The sequence below is a fragment of the Taurulus bubalis genome, assembly GCF_910589615.1.
Source record: "Taurulus bubalis genome assembly, chromosome: 17".
Lineage (NCBI taxonomy): Eukaryota > Metazoa > Chordata > Actinopteri > Perciformes > Cottidae > Taurulus > Taurulus bubalis.
Window position 1 is genome coordinate 1920791 of NC_136605.1, and position 20126 is coordinate 1940916.

A 20126-nucleotide genomic window follows, 5' to 3' on the forward strand; every position below is an offset into this window, starting at 1 on the left:
CTTTTATCAATTTGTATTTGCTCCGTATTGTTTTATGGTCATGATTCATCTCATAGTTGGTAGACTTAGTTCTTTGCTTCAAATTCTGTAAATACTGAATTTCTCAAACACCAATGGAGAGAATGAATAGTGAATTTGTTACCGGAACCGTAATCATTGAAAGGTGTTCAGCTATATTACTGGCTCCACGCTGAGAATATAAAGGAGGGGCTTGAAGAAGTTGAAGTTCCCAAGATAAAAAAGAATAGTATGCTAAATCTATAACTTGGTATTTCACATGAGGTTCTGTAAAGCACAGACAGATTTACCGTGTGCCAAAGACAGTAAAAGAAAGTATTCTTGAGAAAACAACAGTGACAAAAAAAAAATTGACGTGCGAAATAATAGCAAGAAAAAAATGAGAGAACTCAAATCAAACCAGGACAGCTTCTGGTTTGATGATCAGCTTCTTGTGACTGAATGGAAATTACTATTTTGTATCCATAATAAAAGTTGAACCAATCCTGAAAAGACAATTCTTTTCACAAATGAAGAAAGTTGTTTGTGGTCCTTTTGTTGTTCAGACCGCAATCATATTATATTAATCATATATTTTAACCAGATGGTGAATCAGTAGTAATCACCAGCCGCCATGACACATTCCTTGTATGTGAAACATACTTGGCAATAAACGGTTCTGGTTCTGATAGTAGAGCAGGAACTTTGGAAACTATCAGCATGTGATTTAAAAGTTAAAGAACTGTACAATCTTGCCAAAAGTTCAACCTAGTATGTAGAAAAATAAACAAATCCATTGGAATCGTAAGGAGGGTTAGGCATCTTGTTTCTGCAAACTGTCTCCTTATTCTTTATTACAGTTTAATTTATCCTTATCTCTCATATTGCAATATAGTTTGGGCAACTACTTTTCCTACTTCTCTGAAAAAAATGTTATTTCTCCAGAATCGTTTTGTTAGGATTGCAACACGATGACATCACACATCTCAGCTGCTCCTTTATTTCACAAACTGCAGATTCTTACTATTTATAACATTAATATTTCTATAACTTGCATTTTCATGTTTAAGACCCTTTTAGGTGAAGGAAATATTCCTGATCATTTCAAAACCTTCTTCAACGTCAATTCTCAGATTCATTCTCACTCAACTCGTCAATCTTCACATCTTCATCCTCCGAAATTACTGACTAGCAGAGGTAAATTCTCTATTAGATTTAGGGGAACAAAGTTATGGAATCACTCTTCCCACCTCACAAAGAAATGTCCATCTATAAAAAAAAATCAAAAATTGCCTAAAAGAAACTCTAATTGCTGTTTCGTAAGAGTTTGTTATGTATTGGTGTTTTTTTTCTTCTTCTTTCTTGTTTTAGCTATGATATCTACCAGTTACCAGTTAGTTACTATTGCTTAGAAATTGCCACAGATGTTTAATCCAATATCCTGAACAAACACAAGCCATGCTGACTTTCACGCTCACACACACACACACACACACACACACACACACACACACACACACACACACACACACGCGCGCACGCACGCACGCACGCACACACACACACACAGACTTGACATAATTACATTATTTTTCTTTCTCTTCTTTCTTGTGTTGTCTTTCTTATGCATATTTCAATTTATGTTTGTAATTTTGTAAAATATTGTAAATATTATATAGGTGGAGGCTTCAAATAAGCCGAGTTGGCTTTTTGTCTCTTCCTGCACTGTGATGTTCATTTTCTGTTAGGATTTTTTGTTTTATTGTTTGAATTGTGCAAAAAAAAAAAAAAAAAAAAAGGAAATGTTCAGATCCGTAGTCAGACGCTTTATCCTTTGCTCGGCTCTACAGAGTAGTAGTCTAGAGTTATATATAGGACTATATATTATGTTAGTGTATCTATGTAACCTACAGTGGGCGCTGCTAAATGTGTACAATACTGCCATATCATATATTAAAGTTATATTATATAAGTCAATCAATGTCTGTGTTCTGTTCAGATCAATCTACCAATGTGCTTTATTACTGTGTAGCCAATCACTCCCTATTACTTCTCTATTGGTCAAAATACTGACGCCCAACGTGGGGCTCGAACCCACGACCCTGAGATTAAGAGTCTCATGCTCTACCGACTGAGCTAGCCAGGCAATAAGCTCTACCCTCTGGTGGTGAATTTAAATCCCATTCCCTCTACACTCCTCACTTCTGTTGGTTCTGGTGCTCGTCTGAAGCTACAGGAACTCTACTACTAACGAGATGTACTGTACTCTCTGCTTGGTTTGCAACCTTTATTCCATTCTTGCTTTTACAGATGTTGTAGGTACAAAAGTATCACTGTCGAAATATATATATACATCTATTCATGCATGCAAATATCTATGTTCTAAATATGTCTGTTTACGGAATTTCTGGGTTCCGGAATTTCTTTGTTTTGGAATGTTCGTGTTCCAGAATGTCCGGGTTCCTGGTTCCAGAAGATCAGGGTTCGGTTCCGGAATGTCGGGGTTCCTGGTTCCAGAAGATCAGGGTTCCAGGACCGTGTGAAACGAGGAGCAAGTGATTTACAAATTAAAGAATCCTACGAGATCGTCAGTGAACATAACTCAAGGTACTGACCCATTTCCTAAAACCTTATCTGCAAGCTGGAAGCTGTGTGAACATCATTTGACCCCAGCCAGTTGAAAATGTAATTACATATGAAGGAATGAATATATACTTTATTAATTAATCCCCAAGGGGAAATTTGGTGTCAAGTAGCAACAATTTACAGACAAAAAACAAGATATAAAAACAGCAGGGATGAAAGATATATACAATAATAATACTAATAAAAATAAAATAAAGATAAAAATAAAATAAAGATAAAGATAAAAATAAAATAAAATAGCTGGGATGAAAGAAAAAAGAACAGAACTGAAGGCTTCTTCCTGGTTTCCCTGTGAAAGGGTTTTTACTATGTTTATTTGATGAGTTTTTCCTGATCCGATGTGAGGTCCCGGGACAGGATGTTATGTTACAGATTGTAACCCTGACCCTGACCTGCGAGCAAGGAAGATTGTAGCTGACCCCTCGGAGTCCCTTCCCTCTGGCAGGAGGCTGCGGTCTCATAAACAGAGCCCGGCTCCCTTAACAGAGCCCGGCTCCCCTAACAGAGCCCAGGTCCCCTAACAGAGCCCGGCTCCCACTAGCAGAGCCCGGGTCCCACTAACAGAGCCCGGTTCCCCCTGGCCCGGGTCCTCCTAACAGAGCCGGGTCCTCCTAACAGAGCCCTGGTCCACTAACAGAGCCGGGTCCCCTAACAGAGCCCGGGTCTCCTAACAGAGCCCTGGTCCACTAACAGAGCCCGGGTCTACTAACTAGTGATGTGTCCTTTCGTGTCAAGGCTTCGATGCGCGTGTCGAGTAATCCAGGTAGATTTTGGTGAAGCGCGTATCGAGGCTTGTGTCGATGACGTATGCGGTGACACTCGAAGCCTCGCGAGCCGGCCGTACCACGTGACTGATCAGAAAATGGTTCGTGGGTTTGCCGTGCGATTTGAAATATAAGAGGCAGAGAACCTCAATGGATTTCCCCCTTCCTCTCTGTAGCCAGCTTCATGTGTGCCTGTGAAAGGGTATTTTATAAAGCAGGCAAAATAGTCTCAAAAAGCCCAGCACTGTGGAAAAGTTCCTATTTTTAAAAAAATTGGACACATTAACATGGACTAGCGAGCCGAGGCTCGAAACACCGATCCTCTGACTCTGACTGAAAGTCGGATATTCTAACCACTGACCCACAGTCACATCACAACCCTCTCCCAATTTGTTTCGAATTTTGATTTTGACCCCGCCAATATATCATAAAGATAGACACAATATTAATAAGTTAATAATTGATGTATTGGCGTCACAAACATAGTTTATTCAATTTAAAGCTTCGCACACCAAAGCCATGGTGTCGTTATGATCACTCTGCCTGTTTTACATCTATTGTCCACTTGGTGGCGCAGTAGAGCAAATGAAGCTCCATGAAGCTTCGGCACATGAGCGAACCAATTGGATGGAAAGCTTCAATGCTTCAGGAAGCTTCATCTCGCCATCACTACTCCTAACAGAGCCGGGTCCCCTAACAGAGCCCGGGTCCTCCTAACAGAGCTGGGTCCTCCTAACAGAGCCCTGGTCCGCTAACAGAGCCGGGTCCCCCACCCTGTCACCCCCAGGACTGGTCCCTGCCGGTCTCTCCCCTGCACGTCCCTCATCCCTCATATTAAACACACCTTAACACACACCAGTACACTGGTTATCTGTTTGTCTGTGCACTTTATTTTTTATTTTATATTATATATCATATTGTAAATTGAATATGTTTCTATTTGTTCTTGCATTGTGTGGATTGTTGATTGTCTAAAGTATGCACCACCCACTCAGACAAATTCCTCGTATGTGTAATTTACTATTACTAAGAAATGGTTATGATTGTGATCAATCTACCCGTGTGCTTTATGTCTATAAATAGATTTCTAGCCACGCCTCCATATCTCTATCCATCCAGCAAAGGACTGAGCCCAACGTGGGGCCCAAACCCACAAACCTGAGATTAAGAGTCTCATGCTTTACCAACTGAGCTAGCCAGGCCATGAGTGTCTTGACCTGGTGGTGTAACTAAATCAATATTCCTCTACACTCCTCACTTCTGTTGGTTCTAGCCTCGTCTGAAGCTACAGGAACTCTACTACTAACGAGATGTACTGTACTCTCTGCTTGGTTTGCAACCTTTATTCAATTCTTGCTTTTACAGATGTTTTAGGTATAAAAGTAGTACTGTCGAAATATAGTGCAATTATATTACAAAAAATACAAAAAAGTATATATGTCCATCTATGCATGCATCCATCTATCTATGTACTAAACGTTGTTATTTGTCTAAAGTATGAATGACCGTAAATCCTTGTGTGTGTAACTTACCGGGAAAATAAATGTGTGTGATTCAAATGAATATACCTGTGTGTATTACGTCTATAGCGTATATCCCTCCATGTCTCAATCCGTCAAAACACTGAAGCCTAACATGGGGCTCGAACCCACGACCCTGAGATTAAGAGTCTCATGCTCTACCGTACTGTTCATGTAGTATGTAGTATTCCGCTACACTCCATCTCAGTTTCTTTTGATTCTGGTATTGTAGATTGTATTATACTGCCATTTAATACAAGGAATTATAGAAAGAAAGAAGAAAGTATCCTTTATTACATATTCAGTTGCAATGATATCATCATGATGCAATGATATACAGTATGCAGTATATCATCATACTGATATACTGCATACTGTATGTCATCATACTGATATACAGTATGATGACATACAGTATGCAGTATAATGATATACTGCATACAGTATATCATCATACTGAATCACCTGCTCAGCTTTTGAAACATCTTCCTCGTTCCATTTCACGATAGAGTTCTTTATCACACATCTTCACAGTGATCAATCTTTTGTTGTACTTTTTATTTGGTTCCTGTTATCATTATTATTTACTTCACAACACGTTACATCTCAGTTGTACGCAAGATAAGATAAGCCTATATATATGTTATTTCCAGTAAAACAAGTTTTCCATCGAGAATGGAAAGCTTCCTCTCTCACATCCTGGAGGTGAACTCCACTCTCCTGACCAGGGACCTGCTCACCTCGGCCACAGAGCGACAACCTGCACACACACACACACGCACACACACAGACGCACACACACACGCACAGAAACACACACACAGACACACACACACACACGCACACACACACACGCACACACACGCACACACACACACACACACACACACACAGACACACACACACACACACAGAGAGAGAGAGAGGATAGAGAAAATAGTTGATTGGGGTATTTTTCGATGTCAGAGTCTTGAAAAGAAACACAGAGGCCCCTCATTGTGCATACGGGACGCTGTGATAATGTGAAACAAGAGTCTGAAGTTCTGAAGCAAGACTTTATTGACTTGTTAAACACAGTCAGCTCTGTCAATGCTGAGGTGTTTATCTGAGAGGAGATGAAAGATTCAGCAGGCTGTTGGAACTGAACAGATTTTTTTTTTTATCAATTGCATGCACTGACCATCCTGTACATTTTATCAACTGCATGCACTGACCATCCAGTACATTGTATCGACAATTTTTACATTTTCTGGGAGCGTATACATCGTTTGAAGGCAGATAGAGTTTGCCTGAACAAGTCAGGGGTGAAACTGTTTACCTACATCTTTAAATAGCATTCATTCAAATATCATGACACAATTTCACTCAATTAACCAAAGAAGCCTTAGAAGACATTGTACAACATCTGAACAAATCCTCCTGCTGCTTGGATATTCTACCAACACACTTTTCCAAAAATATTTCACACTGCATAATCTTTGACAAATTGTAAACACATCCCTTCTCTCAGGTGTCTTCCCACAAGCCCTAAAAACTGCAGTTATTAAACCACTCCTAAAAGGCTAGTTTAGACCCCGAAATTATATCAAACCTCCCATTTTTAAGTAAAATAATGGAAAAAGTGTTTTTTCAACAGCTGAACAACTTCTTGGCCCGAAAATAACTGTTTCGATGTCTTCCAGTCCGGCTTTCGTCAGCACCACAGTACTGAAACTGCTCTTGTTAAGGTTTTCAATGGCATCCACTTAAACACAGACAGTGGCAGAAATTCAGTCTTAGTATTACTGGATCTCAGTGCTGCATTCAACACGGTTGATCATGACATACTACTTGACAGACTTGAAAGTCTGGGTTGGACTCTCTGGAGCAGCACTTAACTGGTTTGAATCCTACTAGAACAGGGGTCGGCAACCCGCGGCTACGGAGCCGCATGCGGCTCTTTAGCGTCTGTTGCGGCTCCCTGAGGCTTTGACAAAAAAAATAAAAAAAATCAAAATAAATAGAAAACTTTTTTTTTTTTGCCCAGTGGAAAAACTTTCAAAGGGAATTCCTCTTATCTTGGAGTTTTAGGTGATATTGGGTAAGTGAAAATAAAAATAAATGTTTTTTATATATTATAAATATTTCTTTCACTAAAATGTGCGTCACGTCGCTGTCAAGCCTCCGCTCCTGCAGCTGCTACTCGTGATTCAGAGCCCCGCCCTCACGCGCAGATGAGTGCAGAAGAGCGATTCCTCAACTGCTGCAGCAAACTGAGTAAAGTAGATCTACTTTCAGGAAGTGGATCACATCTCCAAACTCCACTACTGCTGCTGGTTCTGTGTCAGCTCATGAGTAGGGTTGGGTACCGAGAACACGTCCGGTACCTACCGGACCGAAAAGCAACGCAGATTTCGGTGCTTTTTTACACTACTCTGTAAAGTTGCACGGTATATAGATACTAAAAAGGTAGCGCGGTACTCGCACGCTAAAAACGATTATTAAAATAGCGCGGATCAGAGCACACTCGCTGCTCTGCTCTCTGTCTGCCTGCCCCTGCATGCAGAGCGGGGCTTGAGGGGGCGGGGCTTCCAGCGCTCACACACACAGTGCGCGCACACAGAGATCGCTGGAGACACGAGCACGAGCTTTTGAACGTCCGTCCTCGGCTTGATGGAACAAATCTCTCCAGTTGATATTAATGATGACGTGTAGTCCAGTAAAGCAGCAGTTTTAGGATCCAACAGTGTCTGAGTTCTGTTGCACACGGTCCCATCAGGCCACCTGATTGGACTGGTGCCTGTTCTTTTTTTAAATATACATTTTTATAGTTTGAAGTTAAAAGGTTTGAAGCTGTAGTTTGAAGTGTGTTTTGTATGTACTTATTTATTTATATCTATAGTATTCTTTAAACAGTTAATAATATTGTTCAATTTGAAGAAAAAAAATTGCCTTGGCAATAAAAAAGTATTGGTTCAGGCACCGTTCAGGCACCGGTATCATTTTAAAAGTATCGGTTTAGCACCGGTATCGGAAAAAACCCAAACGATACCCATCCCTACTCATGAGACAGTGAGGCGTCCGTTAGTAAAAACGGATCCGTCCTCCGTTTGCGGTGCTCTAGTGAGGAGGACGCTCAGTGTAAACGTAGCAAAAGATATGCGTTTAAAATGTAAAACTCAGTGAAGAGGACAGGTATAGAACCTGCTACCTTGCAGTTACAGGGCAAACACTCTACCACATGAGCCACAAATATGGATAGTACTGAAGGTCTGCATAGTTGTGTTTTTAATTAACCTTAATGTAGCCGACACATTAATTTTTTGTTTGATAGTTATGAACAGGTAAAATAGCAATACAATGTAAAAAAATGTCTTTATTCTTGTTCTATAATTTCATAAATACAACAAACTATAGTTTTTTGTATATATAATATGACTATATATAAAACTTCAGAAGCTGTGATATCAAATCATTTTTGCGGCTCCAGACAATTTTTTTTTGGTGGAAAAAGGTAAAAATGGCTCTTTGGATACGAAAGGTTGCTGACCCCTGTACTAGAAGGACCGGCAATAATTTGTGTCGGTAGCTAATTACACATCAGAGCTGACTAGGATGACATGTGGTGTTCCCCAAGGTTCAATACTGGGGCCTCTTCTGTTCAACATCTACATGCTTCCACTGGCTCAGATTATGAAAAACAACAACGTGTGTTATCATAATTATGCAGATGACACACAACTCTACATAACTATATCACCAGGGGACTATAGTCCCATACAAGGGCTGGCTAAATGCATTGGAGAAATCAATAACTGGATGTGCCATGTCATGCCCAGACCTCCTGGGTAGTTCTGTCTGTTTCTGTTGTGTGTCTGTCAGTCTCCTTGTCTCTCGTTCCAGACTCCTCCCTCCTCGTGTGCCGCCCTCCTGTGTGATTGCAAGCCCCGTCCTCATTGTTTCCACCTGTGTCTCGTTCCCTTGTGTATTTAGTCTGTGTCAACGCCCTGTCCTGGGCCGGTTTGTCGTTCTGTGTAAAGACTTGCTTTTTTTCGAATCAAACTGTCGTGTCTGCTTGTGAGTCCAGCCACCGTGGTCCGGTTCCTAACAGTACAAACTCGCCAAGACATGGACCCAGCAGACGCCAATCCTTGCCGTAAGCTGTCGTTCCCAGCTGACCACGACCAGCTTCTAAGAAACATGCTGGAGGATCTCCAAGCCCTCCGCCTGGCTCCAGCTCTCCGTCTCCCGTCGGTGGCCCAGCCGATATCGGGCCCTCTTCTCCAGTCGGCGGTTGAGCCAATTCATGCTCCACGCTTCCAGGCGGCGGTCCAGTCAATTCCTGCTCCATGCCCCCATCTTGACGACCGGCTTCTTTGGGACATGACGGAGTCCCTCCGAGCCCTGTTCCCAAGCAGGGCCCCGGCTCCCCCTGTTCTGTCGGCGTCCCCTGTCCCTGCTGCTGCCTCAGAGCCTCCCTCGACACCGGGCCCCCCGCCGGCGCCACGACTAGTTCCTGTGCCCAGTTCCCCAGAGTCAGAGTCCAGTTCCCCCGAGTCCAAGTCAGTTCCCTCGAGTCGTCTCCCTGCTCCCCAGAGTCCAAGTCCAGTTCCCCCTCTGAGTCTGGTGCCCATAAGTCCAGTTCCCCCGCTGACGCCTCGCAGCCGTCCCCAGTGCCTGCTGACGCCTTCAGGCTGCTGCCGACACCGGGTTCCCCACCGGCGTCCCGACCTGCATCTGGGTCCCGTTCCCCTTCGGAGCCCCTGGCCCGCCCCCCGGACTGCATCCTAGACTGCCCAGACCTCCTGGGTAGTTCTGTCTGTTTCTGTTGTGTGTCTGTCAGTCTCCTTAGCCGTTTCTCAATCAGCGTTCTTCTCTGTACTTGTGTTCTCGTGGACTCGTGAAACGTCATCAGTCGCGGCCCAAGTACTGTTTCAATTCAAAAGTCCGCTTCTCGCCAAGAACGGTGAAAATGCCCGGATGTGACTTGATCCGCCCATTTTCCGGGGACGCATCAGAGCAGACTTGAGCGTTCTTGAGAGCCAATATCCCAGAATGCATTTCGGACCAGCAAACGGGGAACAATGACGGATGAGAAAACTCATAACTGAAAGTTGACATTCTCTGAATACTACCGTTGTTGAGTCACAAAATGTAATTTTAGGATTTTTTTCAGGCGAGAAGTTAGTTGTTTAAGCATCAAATCTGTGGTCGCTTTCTCAAGAATCGGCCGACTTAAAAAGATACGCCGACGGGTTGAGGTCCTGCTCGCGGGACCGTGAGCCCAGCAGCACCGGGCCGTCAGCGCTCTGCTGCTCACCGAGAGCTGGACTTTTTTAAAAAGGCTCCGATGTCTCCGTATCGATTAAACATGAGATATAATTCTGTTTCGAGGATTTAACAAGCAATAATTATTATTTATTCACAGTCACATTAAATCAGTTTGACTGAGGGAAAGGTTAAGGTTTATAACTTAAGATTTTAATGTAACTTTTACTTTGAACTAAAGCGGTGTCTTAGTACTTTTGACCGAATTATATGTATATATAAGTGTGTATATATAATACATATTATATGTGTATCTATATAAGTGCATATATAAACACAATATATATACAATGAGATGTGTATCTGTGTATATATTTATAAACACAATAATATATATATATACAATGATATGTGTATGTCTGTGAAACAGTACAAAAAGAGCAGGGTTATATTTTGTTTGAATGTAAAAATACTTTACAGTGAAGAATCAGAGTAACCATGACAACAGCTGAGGTGGTGACGTCAAGTCAGCTGCTGTTCCAATTGCAGAAAGACCGTCCTGCGTTCTCCTGTCCTTGAGAGTCTGAACTCCCAAGTCCAGACTCTCAAGACCAGACTCCAGAAGTTCACAAGCCAAGACCTGTCTACTTGGTATTGAGAAACGGCCCTTGTCTCTCGTTCCAGACTCCTCCCTCCTTGTGTGCCACCCTCCTGTGTGATTGCAAGCCCCGCCCTCATTGTTTCCACCTGTGTCTCTTCCCTTGTGTATTTAGTCTGTGTCAACTCCCTGTCCTGGGCCGGTTTGTCTTTTGACGTTCTGTGTGCATACTAAGTAAAGACTTGCTTTTTTTCCAAATCAAACTGTCTTGTCTGCTTGTGAGTCCAGCCATCGTGGTCCGGTTCCTAACAGCCAGAGTTTTGGAGAAACTTGTCCATGCATTTATCTTCAGTAGACTTGACTACTGTAACGGTGTGTTCACAGATCATTTATCTTCAGTAGACTTAACTACTGTAACGTAGTGTTCACAGGCCTCTGTAAAAAGTCAATCAGGAAGCTGCAGCTGATTCAGAACGCTGCACTGAATGGTTTAGGGCCTAAGTATGTTTGTGATCTGCTGCTACCTTATGAACCATCCTGGCCCCTCAGGTGGTCTGGGACTGGTCTACCTTATGAACCATCAGACCCCTCAGGTGGTCTGTTACTGGTCTACCTTATGAACCATCCTGACCCCTCAGGTGGTCTGGGACTGGTCTACCTTATGAACCATCAGGTGGTCTGGGACGGGTCTACTTTCTGTTCCAAGAGTCAGAACTAAACATGGAGAAGCAGCGTTCAGCTTTTCTGCTCCACATATCTGGAACAAGGTTACTGAAAGCTGCAGGTCTGCTGAGACCCTCAGCTCCTTTAAGTCCAGATTGAAGACCTTTCTGTTTACTGCTGCCTTTAATTGAACCAGATTCAATTACTGCATCTCACTACTGCATTTTATTTCTTAAACTGCAACTTGTATTCTATTTTTATTTGTTATTAGCTTTTTGACTGTTTTAAATCCTGTTTTCTCTGCATTATGTTTTGATGCTTTTAATGGTTTTATGTGAAGCACTTTGAATCGCCTTGTTGTTGAAATGTGCTATACGTGTGTGCAGTCTTACCTGATAGGGCCATAGCCAGTCGCAGCTCCTCTTTTAGAAGTTCCAGAACTTCTGTAACTCCCTGTTCCCCCTGGACACACACACACACACACACACACACGTTTGCTTAGTTGTGTGTCACATCAGAGGGTTTGTTATGTATATTGTATTTCATAATGACCATCTTCGTTGTGTTACATTCCAAAAACACAAATACAAATATTTTAAAAACCAAATCTAAATGTTCGACATTCTGAATGTTCAAGTTGAGCTCGCCCACAGACACAAAGGCGTCCGGCGGGCGGAGCCTGTGGCGGCAGCACGTGACCTCCTCAGGAGGCGAGCTTCACCTGGCAGGCGAGGCCCCACAGCACCGGCCGGCCGACGAACACGGCCTTGGCCCCCAGGGCCACGGCCTTAAGGACGTCGCTACCCCGCCGCACGCCTCCGTCCATGTAGACCTCACAGCGGCCCTGCACGGCCTGCACCACCTCCTCCAGCACGTCCAGCTACACACACACACACACACACACACACACACACACATTTTACTTGTGTTTTACTGTCACAAAAAGTACATTGAAAACTCCCGAGGGAGAGCGATTAGACCTACCAATAGAGAGCGGGATTTAAAGGCCAATGGAGTCGCTTCACTGTTGTCTAGAAATCAATACACACCCTTTGGACTCATGTTGGGACCGTTTGCCTGACCTTCTGGGTTTGACCCTGTCGGCCTATTTGAACTGTAGAGCTGAACTACACAGATGGCTCCGGTCCAGCTGTGAGGGTCTTTCCTCAAGTTGCTACAGAAGCGGCACTCGGGTCGAACGCTTAGTGACGTCTCACATTATGGGGAAAGAACACACCGGAGCTTGTGGTGTGTTGTCTTTGTTGAAGAGAGAATGGACTTTAATAATCAAACATCTGACCAGGTGTGACTCACATGACTGATCATCAAGAGAGATGGATGACACTGTCTTGTACCTGATATTTCATGAAAGAACACTTCACACACACACACACATACACACACACACACACACACACACACACACCGTAGCAGGAACCCCATCCAGTTGTCGAGCTCCGTGATTGGACACCAGGATGCCGTCGACGCCATAATTCACAGCCAGGGCGGCGTCCTCACCTGACGACACACACACACACCGCTGAACAAGTTCATCTGGATCCAGACAACAACAACAAAAATTTGATTGATAGATATTTGGATTCTAATATTTTTCAGAGGTATTTGCATAACTAGTGGGGTCGTTATGCGACCATCTTGTTTCAGACAGGAAACACAACTCTGACTTTGATCACAACAAACCTTTAAGAATCACATCAAACAAACCTTATGTGTATTATTAGGGTAAGCAAAACGTGTGTGTGTGTGTGTGTGTTATACCATTAACTACCCCCTTCACGATCACTGGGAGGTGTGTGTGAGCTTTGAGCCATGTGATGTCGTCCCAGCAGAGAGACGGGTCGATCGCCTTGGCAACATAAACTGCCAAACCACTGTCGTTGCCGTAGTTACCCTCAGAGAACGTCAGAGAGGAAGAGGAGAAGTTGGAGAGGCTGAGGACACACACACACACACACACACATACACACACACACACACACACACACACATACACACACACACACCTTGGTTACTGTTGGACACAGGCTGTGGTCTCCATGGTGTATTGGAAGTGATCCCATGTCCCTCTACTGGTCCTGCTGTTTGGTTCCTACCTCAGGTGTGGGGGAAGTTTAAAGCGGTTGCGGATGTCGTCCCGCCTCCTTCCCAGGTAGGGCGTATCCACGGTAACGAAGATGGCCCTGTAGCCGGCCTCCTCTGCGCGGCGCACCAGGGACAGCGTGAGCTCTCGATCCTTGTAGATGTAGAGCTGCAGCCACAAGGCGCCGCCCGCTGAGGCCGTCATGGCCGACATCACCTCCTCTATGGTGGAGGTGGCCCAGGAGCTCAGCATCATGCCGGTGCCCGCCGCTCGGCATGCTGGGTACACACACACATTACCTAGGAATGAGCCTCAGGCCTGTGCAGAGATGCTGCCACACAGCTTCTCCTCCCGATATCTGATCCCTGAATTCAGATATGATCATCCTTATGTGGCACCTTCATGGTAGCTCCTCCCATCAGTATGAATGTTAGTTAGTCCTGATGGACAGGTGGTACCTTCATGGTAGCTCCTCCCATCAGTGTGAATGTTAGTTAGTGCTGATGGACAGGTGGTACCTTCATGGTAGCTCCTCCCATCAGTGTGAATGTTAGTTAGTCCTGATGGACAGGTGGTACCTTCATGGTAGCTCCTCCCATCAGTGTGAATGTTAGTTAGTCCTGATGGACAGGTGGTACCTTCATGGTAGCTCCTCCCATCAGTGTTAATGTTAGTTAGTCCTGATGGACAGGTGGTACCTTCATGGTAGCTCCTCCCATCAGTATGAATGTTAGTTAGTCCTGATGGACAGGTGGTACCTTCATGGTAGCTCCTCCCATCAGTGTGAATGTTAGTTAGTCCTGATGGACAGGTGGTACCTTCATCGTAGCTCCTCCCATCAGTGTGTGAATGGGTGAATGATGTCATGTAGTGTCAGATATATATATACATCGCTGCTGAGCCAGCCCTAACTTTAATCGTTACATTATATTCCCTGTGTGTGTGTGTGTGTGTGTGTGTGTGTGTGTGTGTGTGTGTGTGTGTGTGTGTGTGTGTGCCTCTGGCTGTAGCTGTCTCTCCCTCAGGGTGAGCCATCCTCTGCATCGCTGTGGCGGCCACACAGAGCGGCATGCTGAGCTTCTGACCGAGAACAGAGACGGAGAGATCCACTGAGGAGATGTCCCTCAACACCCGGGGGACCAGACGCCACCTGCACACACACGCACACACACACACACACACACGCACACACACACACACACACACACGCACGCACACACACACACACACACGCACATGCACGTATTTACAACCATTCTCATTGTTAAAACGTTTTCTTTCTCACTTTCTGCATTTATTGACCACATCTTCCAAAATCAATTAATTGATTTACAACTCGGACTCACCAACAAACCTTTGTGTGTTTAGATTGAAAGAAATGTCAAACTTTGGTTCAAAACTTGAAATAACTAAAAGGAAAAACAAAAATACATGAACTGCTGATCGTCTGTGTTCTCGTCATGTTCATCGTGAATGTTCTGAGTTTTTGTCAAGTTTGGTCCTTAAGACTGATAAGGTTATTATTGGAGGGAATTTTAATATTCATGTGGATGTCAGCAATGATAGCCTTAGTGTTGCATTTAGCTCATTGTTGGATTCGATTGGCTTCTGTCAGAGAGTACAGGAACCGACTCACTGCTTTAACCACACCATTGTTCTTACATATGGCATTGACGTGGAGCATTTAGTAGTGTTTCCTCAGAACCCTCTTTTATTAGACCATTGCCTTATAACTTTTGAGTTTATACTACTGGATTGTACAGCGTTAGGCAAGAGTTTTTACACCAGATGTCTAACTGACTGTGCTGTTGCTAGATTTAAGGAAGCGATTCCTTCTGTATTTGATTCATTACCATGTCTCAATATAACAGAGGACTCCTGTGCTAACTCTACTCCCTCCCAGATTGATCAGCTCGTCGATGGTGCTACTGGCTCATTGAGAGTGACACTGGACTCGATAGCCCCTCTAAAAAAGAGGATCATTAAGCAAAGGAGGCTCACTCCATGGTATAACCCTCAGACCCGTATATTAAAGCAAGCATCAGGAAGCTTGAGAGCATATGGCGTTCCAACGGTCTGGAGGAGTCCCTGTTGGTTTGGCGGGATAGTCTGACAACATATAAGAAGGCCCTCCGTAAAGCCAGAGGAGCCTACTACTCATCACTAATAGAGAAAAACAAGAGCAACCCTAGGTTTCTCTTTAGCACTGTGGCCAGGCTGGCTGAGAGTCATAGCTCGGTGGATCAGTGTATTCCTATAGACCTCAATAGCAATGACTTCATGAACTCCTTCAATGGTAAGATTCTGGCTATTAGAGACAGGATCTGTGATTTCCTGCCCTCGACTACCGCCGGTCCATCCTCAGGTGGGATGGCCATGGAGGAGGCTGTGGGGCCTGTTGTGTGTCTGGATGGATGTTTTACCATCAACCTCGACCAACTGTCTTCAATGGTTTCTACTTCTAAATCTTCTACCTGTCTCCGTTCCGACTAAGCTGTTTAACCCTTGTGTTGTCTTGGAGTCAAAATGACCCATCAACACACATACATATACACTCGTACATGGGTCATTTTGACCCCAAGACAAGGAAGTTTTACCTTTAATTAGTGCCTCTCTACTAGATATTATCAATGGGCCTTTGCTAACAGGTCATGTACCACCGTCTTTTAAAGTAGTTGTACTTAAACCTCTTCTTAAGAAGCCCACTCTGGATCCAGAGGTGTTGGCTAACTACAGACCTATCTCTAACCTTCCCTTCCTCTTTAAGATACTGGAGAAGGAAGTCACAAACCAGTTGTGTGACTTTTTACATAACAATAGTTTATTTGAGAAATTTCAATCAGGATTTAGAAAGCATCATAGCACAGAGACACTAGTGGCAATTACTAATGACCTTCTAGTTGCATCAGATAGGGGACTTGTCTCTGTACTGGTCTTGTTAAACCTTAGTGCTGATAAAGGACTTGTCTCTGTCCTGGTCTTGTTAGACCTTAGTGCTGATAAAGGACTTGTATCTGTACTCATCTTGTTAGACCTTAGTGCTGATAAAGGATTTGTCTCTGTTCTGGTCTTGTTAGACCTTAGTGCTGATAAAGGATTTGTCTCTGTTCTTGTCTTGTTAGACCTTAGTGCTGATAAAGGACTTGTATCTGTACTTGTCTTGTTAGACCTTAGTGCTGATAAAGGATTTGTCTCTGTTCTGGTCTTGTTAGACCTTAGTGCTGGTCAATAACTTGTCTCTGTACTGGTCTTGTTAGACCTTAGTGCTGTATTCGACACCATTGACCATGACATCTTATTACAGAGACTAGACCAGTTGATTGGTATAAGGTACAGCACTAAGCTGGTTTAAGTCGTATTTATCAGATCAATCTCAGTTTGGATTTGTAAGGCCTCGATAACCCTCGATAATAGACTTAAGACTTTCCTCTTTGATAGTGGTTATAGTTAGGGCTGTATGCAAACTTGTATTTGTGATGTTGGGCTGTATAAAATAAACTAAATTGAATCATGATACTTCTTGAGGGAAGGGTTGCCGACGTGGAGACTTCCTCGCTAGATGTCAGGACCTTTGGCAGGACCTTTGTCAGGACCTTTGGCCTTTGTCAGGACCTTTGTCAGGACCATTGTCAGGACCTTTGTCAGGTCTTTTGGCAGGACCTTTGGCAGGACCTTTGGCAGAACCTTTGGCAGGACCTTTGGAGCCGGCTACTTCATTGGGAGAAGAAGTGCCAACACTGGTTTGGGTGTTTGGGTTGGATTATTATTATTTTTCAAAGCAGTGTAATATGAGATTACTATTACAGTCAGAGCTCAGCGCACACGATGCCGTTAGGCGAGAGGTGACCCTGGGTCACAGAGATCATCGTGTCCTCGCATGTCAGTGATGCTCAACGGATCAGATGAGGTGGGACTTTGGACTTAATGCCAACACTGAGTTTAACCATCAACCTGCTGGAGGACTGCTGAGTGTCCGTTCCCTTTGCACACGATTAAGAGGTGCTTATGATTAAGAGGTGTTCATAATTAAGAGGTGTTTATGATTAAGAGGTGCTTACAAAGGCCAGGACAAAGAGGACTGTGGTATTCATACCGGATCTTCTCCACGGACGCTGACATGTCCAGGTACACACACGTTTATTCATGCACTGCTACAATACTTAGATACTCAACAAAATATGCAGCTCAATATTAACCTGACAAAGAGAGATGACACTGGTTACTCACAGATGCATATGTATCTATGTATATGTATGTTACCCATATGTATATGTATGTATATGTATGTTCCCCATATGCATATGTGTGTATACATGTATGTATGTTATCCACATGCATATGTATGTATGTGTATGTATTTGTATGAATGTGTATGTATCTTACCCAATCAGAATGATTGACAAGCTCGTTACCCACAATCAGCATACTACCAAGACCCATTTCTCAATATCACGAAACACAACTGAAGAAATTGATAAAATAGTTTTTGGAGGTGGAAAGCATAAAATACACTTTTCCTGAGAGTTCTGTGGGATTAGAGATCATAGAAAATACAAAGAGAGCTGGAGCTGTGAGGCAGGGAGTGTGGCGTCCCCTGAGATATGAACTGTTATACGTGTATTATTGAAGTGTATGTGAAAAGAGAAGGTAACAGGGGAGGACCAGGACCATCTGTGTGAGATGTTAAGAAATGAGGTGACAGAGAGGACAACACCTTCATCCCTATAATTCATCTCAGAATTGTATTAATCTTGGCATTACATAAACATTTTTAAAGCAGTTCAAATCTGTTTGCTCTCCTGTATTAACTGGGTGGTCTAGCAGAAATCTAACAGCACCATAAACTATTTATTTATTTATTTTAGATTTATATAACCATAATAAAATATGACAAACATTCAAAGCTTCATTGGAAAACCTCAATAGAGGCGTCAAAATATATATTAAAAGATGTTTAACAAAATGTTGACAATAAGTGATGAAAGGATTGAAGGGCATCAGATTCATAGTTATTAATTACATTTGGCCAATGCATTAGTAAATTAATGGTTAAGTGTGTGTGTGTGTGTGTGTGTGTGTGTGTGTGTGTGTGTGTGTGTGTGTGTGTGTGTGTGTGTGTGTGTGTGTGTGTGTGTGGTACCTGTTAAAGGCAGCAACATTGTCAGCCAGAGTGTATTGTTCGTCAGCTCCTGAGCGGTAGTAGTCATAAACAGCTTTAGGGAGAACTTTCTTGGCTTCTTCCTCAAAGTCGGCCACACACACATACACTCGCTGGCCCGACATGGCGTCTTCTCAGCACCGACCCTCTCAGCGCCTCTGACAGAGGCAGCAAGGGCAGCTGGGATGATGTAATGATGTAATGATTAACTTGCTGGACGCTTCATCGGCAGCCTCTTCTGCTCAATCGGGGTTCCTGCTCCGTTTACACAAGAAACCCTTCTGTCAGAGCCACAGAGCACACAGCGCTGTGCATCATGGGACGTTCATCATGTGTGCGTTTGGATTGTTGCCAGGTGATGAGATAGTGCTGACCGGTGAACTTTGAATCCTCTCTATGTACAAGTGAATTTAAGACCAATAGAAAGAGGCCATATCAGTTAAATCACACTAATAATAACTTTATACTTTTAATTGCCACCTTTCTAAAAGCTATAAAAATTATATAATTATTCAGCTACGTAAAAAAGTTAACAATCAACCTGTTATGCTGCGTTCTCACCAAACGCATTGCACATTCTTCGCACGAGTTGATTGCATGCAAAGTCAATGCACTCGTGAATGGTTGCCAACAACACGAATTTTCGCCGGGCGACGCGAATGACGCGTTGCAAAAAATGTGCCTCATTCACGTGAGACCTTCCATAACTCTCTAAATGCACTGTAAAACCTACCTGCTGATCTTAATAAAAGAAGTAAGCTAACCCAACTTAAATGGCATAGACAGTTGTAGTTACTTGAGTGATACACTAACATGATCTCGAAAGTGATCTGCAGTCATAATGACATAATGTGTATACATTCAAATGAGTTGTATTAACTCATTTGATCTAAATTGATTTTATTGACAGTGGATGTGTTTGAAAACGTAGCTGATCCTTGATCTGTCGTGAAGACAGATGTCCCATCCATCCATCCATTATCAGCCGCTTATCCGGGGTCGGGTCGCGGTGGCAGCAGGTTCAGCAGGCCGACCCAGGCTTCGCTCTCACCCGCAACACTTTCCAGCTCATTCTGGGAGATCCCGAGGCGTTCCAAGGCCAGCCGGGAGATATAATCCCTCCAGCGTGTCCTCGGTCTTCCCCGGGGTCTCCTACCAGTTGGGCGTGCCTGGAAAACCTCTAATGGGAGGCATCCAGGAGGCATCCTGACTAGATGCCCGAACCACCTCAGCTGACTCCTTTCGACACGAAGGAGCAGCGACTCGACTCCAAGCTCCCCCCTGATGTCCGAGCTCCTTACCCTATCTCTAAGGGTGAGCCCGGCCACCCTGCGGAGGAAGCTCATTTCGGCCGCTTGTTTTCGAGATCTCGTTCTTTCAGTCACGACCCAGAGTTAGGTGAGGGTTGGAACATAGACCGACCAGTAAATGG

The 20126-nt window shown here is 43.7% G+C and overlaps 1 protein-coding gene across 1 annotated transcript; it reads right to left on the reverse strand.

Moving 5' to 3' along the window:
• Positions 1-5619: 5619 nt before the first annotated feature.
• hao1 (hydroxyacid oxidase (glycolate oxidase) 1) lies at positions 5620-18819 on the reverse strand (the record flags this gene model as incomplete). The annotated part of the gene is made up of 8 exons (XM_079233501.1): positions 5620-5687; positions 11828-11897; positions 12157-12315; positions 12862-12953; positions 13215-13387; positions 13550-13814; positions 14535-14686; positions 18677-18819. The coding sequence occupies 8 exons, from the start codon at positions 18817-18819 to the stop codon at positions 5620-5622; spliced, it is 1122 nt and encodes a 373-aa protein (XP_079089627.1).
• Between the last annotated feature and the right edge of the window lie 1307 nt (positions 18820-20126).